The sequence below is a fragment of the Apis florea genome, unplaced genomic scaffold, assembly GCF_048593485.1.
Source record: "Apis florea isolate Af1SG1 unplaced genomic scaffold, ASM4859348v1 contig_1615_pilon, whole genome shotgun sequence".
NCBI lineage: Eukaryota > Metazoa > Arthropoda > Insecta > Hymenoptera > Apidae > Apis > Apis florea.
This window is the reverse complement of record NW_028256416.1, coordinates 4,567,235-4,580,655: the sequence shown is the minus strand read 5'-3', so window position 1 is coordinate 4,580,655 and position 13,421 is coordinate 4,567,235. Positions and strand designations below refer to the sequence as shown.

General features: G+C 23.5%; 3 protein-coding genes across 5 annotated transcripts; 2 read left to right on the top strand and 1 right to left on the bottom strand.

Moving 5' to 3' along the window:
- Positions 1 to 59: 59 nt before the first annotated feature.
- Positions 60 to 5,888, top strand: Zmynd8 (Zinc finger MYND-type containing 8). Of its 3 annotated transcripts, none has more exons than XM_031918285.2 (8): positions 60 to 469; positions 586 to 682; positions 1,411 to 1,869; positions 2,057 to 2,375; positions 2,445 to 2,625; positions 2,713 to 4,662; positions 4,749 to 5,041; positions 5,690 to 5,888. In XM_031918285.2, the coding sequence occupies exons 3-8, from the start codon at positions 1,442 to 1,444 to the stop codon at positions 5,816 to 5,818; spliced, it is 3,300 nt and encodes a 1,099-aa protein (XP_031774145.1). In that variant the 5' UTR covers positions 60 to 469; positions 586 to 682; positions 1,411 to 1,441; the 3' UTR covers positions 5,819 to 5,888. The 3 variants fall into 3 exon arrangements, with proteins under 3 accessions (XP_031774145.1, XP_031774142.1, XP_031774140.1); XM_031918282.2 differs by having other exon boundaries at positions 586 to 686; XM_031918280.2 differs by having other exon boundaries at positions 586 to 842.
- Positions 5,889 to 7,706: 1,818 nt separating this feature from the next.
- Positions 7,707 to 9,521, bottom strand: RpS8 (ribosomal protein S8). Its single transcript, XM_003690304.4, has 5 exons — positions 9,419 to 9,521; positions 8,929 to 9,059; positions 8,306 to 8,557; positions 8,088 to 8,217; positions 7,707 to 7,860 (listed from the first exon to the last, which is right to left on the bottom strand). The coding sequence occupies exons 1-5, from the start codon at positions 9,420 to 9,422 to the stop codon at positions 7,751 to 7,753; spliced, it is 627 nt and encodes a 208-aa protein (XP_003690352.1). The 5' UTR covers positions 9,423 to 9,521; the 3' UTR covers positions 7,707 to 7,750.
- A 5-nt stretch (positions 9,522 to 9,526) lies between these two features.
- On the top strand, positions 9,527 to 12,643 carry LOC116414830 (N-alpha-acetyltransferase 30). The gene is made up of 3 exons (XM_031918169.2): positions 9,527 to 10,388; positions 10,509 to 10,687; positions 10,937 to 12,643. The coding sequence occupies exons 1-3, from the start codon at positions 10,124 to 10,126 to the stop codon at positions 11,252 to 11,254; spliced, it is 762 nt and encodes a 253-aa protein (XP_031774029.1). The 5' UTR covers positions 9,527 to 10,123; the 3' UTR covers positions 11,255 to 12,643.
- Positions 12,644 to 13,421: the final 778 nt, after the last annotated feature.

Here is a 13,421-nt window from a genome sequence, read left to right as displayed (position 1 = left end):
TATTTGTGCAGAAATATGGTGCGATTAAATATTAAACTGTTTCAAAATGTTATTGCACTATATTTTGATTATCATATATATATTTGGCGAATTCTAAATACATTAGGTATATTTAAACGTGTTTTAAAAAGGCAGTAACAAATTAATGATAAATGTCATACTGCAAGAATATTATTTTAGTAATGCTTAAAAGAATTTGATTTTATTAAATCACGATAAAACACAATCTGCATAAAAGTATATAATTAAAATATTTGATTATATTAAACTTGAATGGTTTGTAAGAGCTTTTTTTCTTAACGAAAAAAAGGAACAGAATTTATCTCTCTCAAATAAATATTCAAGAAATGTACATGTATATAATAATAATTAAATAAACAAAATAATGGAAGAAATATCGTTTGTACATATTATAAAGCATACATATTTAAACATATTTATGCATAATGAAATCCGCGTATGGCTATAGGTATGTATTAAATTATTAAATGTAATATTGAGTTTTAATATTAAAAATATAAAAAAGTTGACAAACGATGCTTATAATAATCTGTAAATTTCAAATATCACGTGGTTTTTTTATAGTTAACTACAAATATTACCGAAGGATGGAGACACTAGTAGTAAGAAGCCTCGTATATTGGAGGGGGAAAGAATGTTCATGCTTTTGATGCAATGTCGTGTTAGTAAGTGATATATTTCGCTTATCCATGTTGTTTGGGATTTTTATTGAAAGTGATTTATTTGATTTATTGAACACATTTTGAAAGCTACAGAGATTATTGAGGAAAAGACATCTTTATTAATTTTATTTCCAGATTCTTATCTGAATTCTATAGATGGTAATTGTTTTGTCTATTCACATTATAGTATTGGATATAGTTTAAAACCCCTATATTCAGTTTACTGTTATTGTATATTCTATCATATTATTGTTAATCAATATATAATACAACAATATTATTATAAATAATATTATATTTGTTGCTCTTGATTAATATAAACTATTTAATCAAAGTATTTCATATATTAACTACAAAAATAAATGTTATTGAAAATATTTAAAAAATTTATGTTTCATAGTCTTAATAGCAATTAAAATATTTTTTATTGAAATAATCATAAAAAAAACTGATAAATGTTTTTTTTATAAACAAAGTTTATTTTATGTAATGTTTTTTTTTATTTATAATTTATTTTTTGAGATCTTTTACTTTTTATTTTTTGTATTAACATAATCTTGTCTATTATATTTTTGTTCTATATTTTTTTTAATATTACATATTGTATTTAATTAAATAATTTAATTTAATATATTTCCTTTGAATATATAAATAACATTTTATATCTGCATATAAATTTTTAATTATAATATATATATATATATTTTTTAATATTATTTTTAAATAGATATGCAACTAAATGCATGCAATGAGTCAAAATGACATCAATAGAAGCACAAAAAAGTTTTACAAATTCTTTACATTTGCAAAGTTCAGTTATATCTGAATCACAAAAAGAAAACTCACAATTGACAAATGTTCAAGAAGAACAAAATATTGATATTGTTAATAAAGAAACAAGTAAAGATACTACTATAGACATAAAAAATGATATTAAAGATGCATTGCATATTAAAAATTGTGATCAAAAGAAATATGAAAATGAGGAAGATGTAATTATTTTAGAAAATAATAAAAAAGATATCAAATGTAACATAAATAAAGTAGAATATGGACAGAATAGTGAAAAGTTGGATATTATTTCTTTTTCTTCTGAAAATGATTCTAAAATAATTAAAACTGAAAATATAAAAGAAGTTACAAGTAAAAGTGGAAATAATTTAAAAAGGACACGACGAAGTATTACGTAAGTATAGACAATGTTTATTTGTAATTTATATTATTTTTTTATTTAATTTCATTTAAAAATGAATTGTTATAAAAATTTAATATAAATTGATATAAAGTATATTAAGATTTTATTTAGATTAATATTCTAAATAATAATAATAAAATAATAAACTTGATAATAAGAAACTAAATTTATTTTTTAGTACTCAAGAAGCAGATGTACTTCTAGAGGAAAATAACTCAAGAACTAAACGAAAGAAAAAAAATACGAATGATAGATTTTGTTGGAGATGTCATAAAGAATCAGTAGAAGCACATTGTAGTGCGTGTCCTAGATCATGGCATCGCAAATGTATAGGAATGCAACAATCAATTATTCAAAATTGGATATGTGGAGAATGTGCAGCAATTTTACGAGCAGAAAATGCAGAAACACGTTCTACAGCTATGGCACAATTATCTGTTGATCAATTATGTTTATTATTAAAACATGTTGTTGAAAGAATGAGGGAATATCCTGGTGTATGTACTATTTTCTTATTTATATTAGTTTATTTTATTATTTTTTGAATTCAAGTTTTCTGATTATAGTCAGAACCATTTTGGAAACCAGTAGAACTTTCTGAAGCTCCAAATTATCTAGATTATGTGGTAAAGCCAATGGATTTAAGTCTTTTAGAATCGAATGTTCGAGCTAAATTATACGGTAGTACGGATGCGTTTATGGCTGATGCTAAATGGATTCAACATAATTGTATTGTATTTAATACATGTATGTGCATAATAAATATATATTGATATTAAATTAAATTAATAAGAAAAATATTAATTAGTTTTATATAAATCAAATTATATATAGGTGGTGGTGTATACACCGATACATCTAAATTAACAAATGCAGCAAAACAAATCATTAAATTAGCACGTCAAGAAGTATCAGAAATTGAGGCATGTCCTGATTGTTATGCTCATGGAAGAAATTTGCCGAGACCACAACCAGCGTGGTTTATTGAACCATGTCGTCGTCCTCATCCACTAGTTTGGGCTAAATTGAAAGGTTTTCCATTTTGGCCTGCAAAAGCTATGCCTCGAATGAATTCTCAAGGTTTTGTAGATGTTCGATTTTTTGGTGAACATGATCGAGCATGGGTTTCTCCACGAGATCTATATTTATATTCAGAAGATCCACCTGTACCATTACCAAGAAAAAGAAAATTAGATATGGAGGAATGTGTTAGAGAAATTACTCGTCATTGTCGGAAATTAGAGCTTGTGTTTGGTGAATTTAAATTTGCACCTCCTAAAGTACAATATAATCCGCACGATCCAATGCAAATAAAATTAATGTTACCAAATTATGATCCTCTTAATTCTAGTAATTGCATATCTCCGCAACATTTGATTCCTAAAAAGACACCTTTTCTTAAAAAGCGAGTCCATGTTAAAATGAAGTTGCAAAACGATTTAGAAAAGATAGACAATTCTGATTCTGAAAATAAAATATCAAGTGAATTTAACTCGACTAATAAAGGAAGCAAAATTGAAAATAGACCGTCTAAAATTGTAGAATCTGATAATTTCCACGAAACCGAAACGATCGCTGTTACAAGTAACAATTTAAACGAATCAATGGACACAGAAAGTAAAGAGGACGTGCAAGTAGGCAAAAATACATTAACAAAATTTGATGTTGTCACAAAAGAAGACTTGAAACCAAGTACAAGTAAAACTAATAAAAATGAAAATAATGGAAGTACAGCAAAAGATGACACAAATGGACCAAATTTTATGTTGAAACAAAATAACTCTGAAAATGAAACAAATAATAATAAAAGATCTTTGGAAAATTTATTAAAACAAGAAATAGTACCTTTAAAAAAACATACAGTGAAAGATATTCAAATGTCCAAAAAGGAATTTATTTCTAAAATGAATATTGGTAAAGAAGATGCTAGTCAAAATTTAAATTCACAAAAGAATAATTTTAAAAATACTAAAAACATAGAAAAAGTTTATAAACCAAAGACAAGAATAGTTGATAAAATGAACGCCGAGAAAGCTTTAAGATCTACTACAATAGAACAAAGTCAGAAATTAAATACGACAGGAACGATAGTTAAACAACAAAATGATTCAACAAAATTGAAAGATAGCTCTAAAAATCATAGTAACAATTTAACAGAATCAACTATTTCAGTATTGAGTAATAAAACAATTGATACTGATATTAATGGTGATGTTGACACTTACAAAAAAAATACTACAGATCAATCTGTTGCATTACTTTTCGTTGTAAATGATGGTACATCTAATACTACAAAAAAATCCACTGGTAACTTGATTACTGAAAAAGAGAAAAATTGTGATGTTTCAATTCAAGATCAACAGACTTCGAAAATTTCATTGCAACTGTCATATCAACAAACAAAGGAAAGCAAAGCTAGAAAATCATTTCCTAATAAACCTCGTAATTGTCCACAACTCATTCCGCGTTCATCGACGAGTACACAATCTAATTCAATCGATTCTATAATAGCTGATCATCAAACTGAAAATCGTATTGAATATCAAATGCTACCACCAGAAGCAGGACCTATTAGTGCTCGTTTATATCATGGTGCTCAAGATTTAGCCAGAAAACTGGCTAAATTAATGGAAGAGGCATATAAGGAAGCAGCACAAGAAAGTCAAAATTGTGAAAATCGTATGTCTGAAAATCATCAAGCGACAGTACATTTTTTAAGATTACAAATAGAACGTATGAGATGGCAACATCAACAACAATTAGCAGAGTTAAAACATAATACAGGTATATTTTCATATTTTATTTTTCATCTTATTTTTATATTTTATAAAAATTATATATACATTTTTAAAATTTTTTTTTTATTTTAGATAGAATATTACGTGAAATGAAAGCAAGTTTGGAAGCTGAAAGATTACGTGCTATTGAGGAAACTCGTAGAGAGGCAGAAGAAGAAAAGCTACGATGTATTGAAGAAATTAAACGTAAACAATGGTGTGCAATGTGTGGTAGAGAAGCATTATTTTACTGCTGTTGGAATACTGCATATTGTGATTATCCTTGCCAACAATCACATTGGCCAATGCATATGAGAACATGTGCTCAAAAACCTTCATTCACTACTCTTGTTACCAGTTCTACTGTAAATTCGAATCAGCAGCAGGTGATGCCCAGACTTATGATAAATACACAGCATGTAACATCAAACATGTGGAGGGCCTAAAGTACATTAATAAGTCTGAAATTAAAGCCAGAAGTTTAATAAATTATAAATACTTATTCCTTAAGCTTTATCAATATTGTTGTATTTTTTATTTCATGGCTCTTCACGGTTTGTATTTATATGTAAGTGTTATTGTTAAAATGTTAGAACAAGATAGTACTTTATACATAAATTTTTTGTAATGTAAAAACTACAAATAACAAAATAAAGAATATGTATTCAAGGAGTAATGTCTACTCCAATAATTATTTTATATAAAAACAACCAATTTTAATTTTATATGTATTAATTAAAAATGATCTCATATATATTTGTTGAGTATTTTATATTCTATATTAATTAATATAGAAATTTAAATTGAAATTCAAATACGAATATATGTTATATATATATGTTATATATATATATATATAATGAATCTAATTTACACTGAATTTGTTTTTGGATCCTTTATATTTTTGCTACCTTTGTTCCTCACTAATTATATAGATAATTAAATGTTAGATAAATTTACAATTATGTAATTTTGAATTATTTTTTATTTTTGGTTTTATGCAATGCTCCAACAAATTCCTCTATATTTTTCAGAATCATAATATCAAAGTAAACAGCCCTACTAATAGGATGTACGAATTATCACATGATAAACTGAACAAAATATCAACATCTCTAGCTTTGTGTTGTTCTGAAACTGATGGTAATGGAAATTCATCATAGTGTATGTATACCATGTAATGTAATCCAATGTAAAAAAAAATTTTTATTAAAAAGAAAAAAAATTAAAAAAGCAACATTTAATTTATTACATATTTTTAGAGAGAAAAAGAAAAAAAAAGAAAAGTAAGAAAATTATTGAAATTTTAAAATAAAATAAATGATATTTATATTTTATTTTACATGAGCATGAAAAATTATTAATACTTATTCTGTATAAAAGATTGAAATAAATGAGAAGTGTTATAAATAGTATAATATAAATAATTTATATGTTGCAAGTAATTATGTTATATTTTCCATTATTTATTATTATTATTATTTAAAAATATAAAAGATGCTAACTTTCAAAGTGTTAAAATAATCTTTTTATCATTTATTTTATTTTGAGGTTTTGAGATAATTAAAAAAATTTAAATTATTTTCTTACTTACTCTTTTTCATATAGTTATATTTTTTAGAAATACAATATTGAATTGTTTTTAAATCTATGCATAGATTTATACATAATATTTATACATATTTTCTAAATAATTAATTTTGTAAATTCAATATGTGCATAATAATATTGATTTATCAATCATTTTTGAATTTTTACAACTTCTCTGACATAGATTATAAATCTATATATAGATTTAAATCTCTAATCATATCATAAATCATAAAAACAAAATAATATTTAAGTAATTAAATTGCTTTAATAATTTTTCAAAATGTCATCACTGATATATAAAATATAGATATATATATTAAAGATTACTATTTCATGTAAATCTAAATCATTATATGTATGTTTACATGTTTAATAGATGAAACCAAACTTCAATGCATATAATAACGATATTATGTATTTTTATCACAAATGTATTACATATATGTACATAATATATATGTATATATTATTTTTATTTATCATAATATATCTTATATATATTTTTATGTCATACATGTATATTTTTTATATCTTTATATTTTTTTCTTTCTTCCAAAAAATTCTTTTTTCCTAACTCAATAAAAACTTCCTTTTTCTTTTCCTTTCTCAATATTTCTGCGTTTTTCATTCTGAAACATTTATTACAACAGTATAGCTTCATTTATAATACTTCATAGATAGATATCTTTAAATATCATAAATTATCGCTACTATTTTTTTTTCTTATATATTATTGGTAGAATATATTTGTTTAAAATCAAGAAAAAAATAAATAGCGAATTTGAGAAATTTCACTATAGGCAATTTTTTTTATCGGAAATGCACTTTTCAATAGAACAACTGAGCAAATGTGGAGAACAAATTTAATATAAGTAGCGTTATCTTGTGGACGAATTCTGAAAGCTTTGACTTATTAATAAGAATATAGCATTTGAGACGAAATTTTCATACATATCACAGGCAAAGAAATATTATGTGAAAAGAACAGAAATAGGATAAATTAGAGAAATAGCGCTATCTCTTGAATACCAAAGAAATTATAAAAAAATGGTAAGAATCAATTCTTATTTTATCTTTGAAAACATTTTTAACTCAAGAGATGGCGTTGTTTTTCTAATTTTTTTTTTCTGTTCTTTCTCTATCTTTTTATTTCTGTTCTTTTTGTAGAGATAATAATATTGTATAAATTAAATTGTATAATAATATCATTTGTACATAACATCAAATATCTTTTTGTATATTCTGTATTTCTATTTCTAATTGCTTCCAGTATCTATCCGTAAGATGAACTAATAGTAGATATATAAGTTTTTATATGTTTATATATATATATATATTTCTATATTTCCTACATATTTATATTGTCGTTTAAATATTTTAAATCTATATATTTTTATGTTCTTAAATTTCAGAAAAATTATTTCATATAAATAAGGAGATATCAATTACTTATTAAAATTTTTTCATACAAATTATTTTATTTTCTTCTTGTAGTTACATATTTATTTGGCTTTTTTGCTTTTAATTTTTCTCATATAAAATTCAAGTTCTTTTCCTTCAAGTATATAACCATCTGCACGACCGCACTGTCCAGGTCTACTTGATATACAAGCTGAAATTAAAATATGAATGTACATGTAATATGACTTGATGAATAATTTAGTCCATAAAAAAAATATATCTGATATTTTTTATTTCGATATTTTCATTTAAAATTATGACTCAGCATTATTTAATATAGAATATAATTTATATGAAAATCTGAAGTTAAAATAACAATAGTTATTATATTTACATATATTAGAAAGTTAATTTATATATTATGAAAATTTTATTCACCAAGAACACGTCCTGTAGCAAATTGTTCCTCAAGAGCAGGTTCAACTTTAGCAAATCGTTGCCTTGCTTTATATTTAGTTTCTGCTTTTTTTGAACGTTTTTTATTTAAAACTTCTTCTTCAGCTTCAGTCTATATATTTAAATAATTATTAATTTATTAGTTATGTTATGTTATTAATTTATCTATTATATTGAAAGTGAAAAATTTATTCACTTACCAGTTTAGCACCTCGTTTACGACCCAATGGTAAAACATAATGACCTTCATACCATTGTCTGAAAGGTGTTGCATCAATAGTGACAATTGCATTTTTTACAAGAGTTTTTGTTCTCACCAATTCATTATTTGATGCATTATAAACTACATCTATAATACGTGTTTTTCTTGTAGTACACTCAGATCCCCATGAAAAATTTCCTGTATCTAAACGAAGTGCTCTATATTTTTTGTTACCACCTCTAGTACGTACCTGATTTATAAGGAAAAATGAATTCATAAAGATTATGTTTATTTTGTAAAAAAATATAAATAATATATAATAATTTTATTCAGTTCGCTGTGGGATATGAGTCAACATAATACTCAGAGTAGGTAAAGTTAGTCATCATATTTAAATATTATTGCATTATTTTCAAAAAAGAAGAATTATACGTCTTCGTACAAAATTATTTAATTTCATATTTTTTAGAAATTTTAGACTTTGAAGCAAAAGTAAATAATATGATGTACAATAAATAATGTATATTAATATTTGTTATATTTTGTGACTGAATAGAATTATAATTTATTTGTGATAATAAATAATTTAAAATTTTTATATGAAAAATTGTATAATATTACCGTATGTATACGTTGAGGTCCAAGTTTCGTATTTGCAGCTGGACGACCTAATTCAAATTTTCTCTTTTTACGGATTGGCTTTCTTTTACCACCAGTTGCTCGCCTCTTATGCCAATGATCGCGAGAAATACCTATAACATAAAAAAAAAATATCATTAATGATATATAATTATTCAATTTCAATTTTGTCTAAAATATAATACATAGTATTATATTTGACAAAACAATATATTGAATATAATAAATATAAAATTTAAGCAGATTATATTATATAAAGATTATATTGTTAAAATAAGAAAAGTATGGAAAAACCATCGATATATGATAAATTTTTAAACTTTTAATTTGTATATATGAAAATAATATACATCTAAATAGAAAAATTTAATGTTTTTATAGATTCTTAATAATCATTTAATAATAACTTTAATGCTAAAAAAGTTGATTCAAAGCGATAAAAACAAAATTCACATTACATCAAACAACTCACCCATGGTGCTTTAGTCGAAAAGAACCTTAAACTTTTTAATATTAATAGAACTTCTACCTACTTCTGATATTGTCCAAGAATATAAGCGCCCTCTTACAATTCTGAAATAGAATATGTATTATAATAAAAATCAACATTATTTTATTTGTTTTTATATTATTTTTAAATATACTATTTTCTTAATATAAAAATTTTATATTTATTTATTGTTTATAACAAGAATAAAATTCTATTTATATTAAAATGATTTTTGTAAAAAATATTATTATAAATATTATAGAATCTAAAGTTAAATTATACAAAATTTAATTATATTATTTTATCAATTATATTTATTTATTTTTTATCTAATATTTTAAAAAATGATAGTAATATAATACTAAAATTAAGATATGGTTGCTAGTTGCATATTGTTTATGTTTGTCTTCTTAATGATCATTGAAAATTCAATATGGTGTCCATCGGTTGAAGGGCTACGTTAGAATTTTATATTTGAAAATAACATTAACAGCACGAAAATTGTTTAACTCATCATAATTATGAAAATTCGATTGAAAAATTGATATGACATCTAAAAGCCTTAATGTCACAGCAATATATTATATAAAAACGAAAAAATTATCATCTTTAAAATTCTTTTCTCAAATTGTATCTTGTGAATAGAAATTCCGATATTTGAAAAAAAGAAATATCGAAAAAATTAAAATGGAAAAGATAAACGTAGAAAGTGTTACAGATGGAAATGAATCAGAAGGTGAACAAAATAGCATCGAAGAAAAGAATGAAAACTCTTTGACAGATATTGCTACATTAGATATTACATCTCGACTTAGTTTAAAGACAACTGAAATATATGGAGAATCACATAGAAATGGAATATCTCGAGTCAATGGAATTTGTAATTCTCCTGAAAGAATTACTAGCATGACTAATCTTACACAACCTGAAACTACTCAGTTAAATCAATATGGTATAAGAAATTAATCTTCTATATCTATTAATTAAAATTTAATTTTTGTACATATAAATTTTAATAGTTAAGTGTATCTTTATGAAATTTTTATATTGATTATTTTTTATATATAATTAGGTACATTACCAGGGACATTATCGTTGGAAAGTAGAGGTAATGATATAAAGTATGTTAGTTACACAAGTGAATTACAAATGCCTGATATTATGAAGTTAATACAAAAGGACCTAAGTGAACCATATTCTATTTACACATATAGATATTTCATTTATAATTGGCCAAAATTATGTTTTCTGGTATGTATATTATTGAAATAACAAAATATATGTATATTTTTAAAACAATGAAATATATTCAAACAATGCTGGAAAAGATATTTATTTCATAATATTGTGTATCTTTATTTATATGATTCTATTTAAGAAATAATCAATATGGTATTAGAAAATATTAAGAAATAAAAAAAATTGTTAGCCAGCTTTGGTCGGATGCCTTTGTCTTGCAGGTGTGTAGAATTTACAAACTCTTGCTTTTTGTTCGTCAAGGCGATGTTTGGTGACGAGTGTGTTGGTGCCATTGTCTGCAAGCTGGACATCCACAGAAAAGTCATAAAACGTGGATACATTGCAATGTTAGCTGTCGATGTAAAATATCGAAAGCAAAAGATTGGATCAAACCTGGTAAGAAGAGCGATCCAGGCTATGGTGGAAGATAATGCTGGTGAAGTAGTTTTAGAAACAGAAATTACTAATCGACCAGCATTACGTTTGTACGAGAATCTTGGTTTTGTACGTGATAAACGATTATTTCGGTACTATTTAAATGGTGTAGATGCTCTTCGATTGAAATTATGGCTTAGATGAAATTCATCTATACCTTTATATCTTAATAAAGATCTAATTAACTCTATCATGCTGAAGGGATATAACGTCAATGTTCAGTAATATCCAAAAATAATGTAATGTTAATACCAAGGAGATTATTATATATTGTATGCGCAGAAAAACATTTGTACCTGGAAAAAAAATAATTGGATTGTATAGCGCATACGATTTAACGTTATATTGAATTGATATGATTAATTTAATCAATTTTTATATTGAAATATATTTATCATATTATGTTGTACTACTACATCATATCATGAATATACTTCTTACTTATAATACAAAAACAATAGAATGATAAATTATTCTAATATTCTAAATATATAATTAATTGTTGAGTATCAGGATGTTCTCTTTGGTATTAATGTTTATTGGAATAATATATAAATGCAGCTTAAAAATATAACAATGAGAAAGAATAACGGGAAAAAAAAGATAAAAAATGTAAAACAAGTTTTGAAAGTAATATGTTCTTTTGTGCCTCTTTCATGTTCTTTAAATATGAAATCTGATACAATGCGGTAACAAAGAGATTTGTGAATTTATGATGAAATAAGATGAAGTTTTAAAAAGATTAAGTTAATTTGCTTATAAATAATCAATGTGAATTTTTTAAGATATTGGTCGAATTTTGTTGTAATTACTGTGATGGAATATGAATCAAATAATAATATTATTTGTTTATTTTAAAAAATATTTAAAATATTTTCGTACATGTATGTATTTCTTTTTGTTATATTGGGTAATTCTCTTATTACATAAGCATTGATTTATTGTACGATAAAATGAAATATTTTGCAAATATTAATTTTAATATATTATCTACATATTTGCAATTACATTTAAATATAATAAAAAATACGAATATATATAAATGAATGCATATACAATAGAATCTCGATTATTGCAACTTTAATCATTGCACGGAAACTATATTCATTCCAATAGTACATAGTGAAGCATGATTTCATGTATTACAATAAAAAAATCATTTTATTAATATCATTGTAAAAATAATTAATTATTGCGTTTGTTATACGAACATCGAAATTTGCACTTATTTTGTTAATACGTATTTCATTTTATCACAATTGAGATTCTACTATATATACAACATATATACATATATATGTATATATATATATATATATATAAACATGAATAAAAAAATAAAGAAAAAAATATAAAATTTGCTAAATGAAAATATCACGAAGAAAATATATTTCACGTAAAATAACATAGAGCAGATTTATTGCTCTCTCTAAATGTTACAGCTTTGTATAAAATAAATGCGAGGCACAGATCATGACGTAACTATTGAAAGAAATGTAAAAATGTTAATAAAAATACCTAAATGTTTTTAGAGTCGGCTCTTATTATTTCCTATAAAAAAAATCTTATACAAAAATGTTTAATGTTCATACAAATAAAAGAAAAGTTATTATATTGTAAGCATTAATAATTTGATTACAGACAAGATACAAAATAATATCATTCAATATATTTTTCTATATATTTTATAAAGACTCTATATATCTTTACATACATTATTTTAATCTCATCTCCGACATTATCGATTCAGCAAAGAATAAGATTACAACATTAATAGTGGTTAGAATTGAAACTAAATTTTATTATGATAAACGAAATTTTATTATGATTGCAAATAACATATGAAATAAAAAATATTTTATCGTAAACAAAATATAGAATTCTACAATAAATATCATTCTTATATAGATTACTACTATACTACACATTTAATTTGAAGAATTATTATAATCTATTATGTTTTTATTTTTTTTTAATTTAATCGTCTTAATTGCATAAATAGACTTTTATCATTGAAATTTATTTGAGTAAATATGTTTTATTTTTATTCATGAGATCAATATATATATATTTTTCTATGTACTATATTTATCTCGTCTATGTTTATATACACACATGTACCATAAACAGAAAAAAAAATTAGCCTAGAATCTTAAATGTATTTATTCATTTTTCTTTAATCTTTGTTTTTAAGCAATCTCGTAAAATAATATGCTGATATGAGAATACAATAAAGAAAATATACATTCATGCATACATATATACATAGTAAATATTTATTTACTATATACTATTAGTAGTAATAAATATA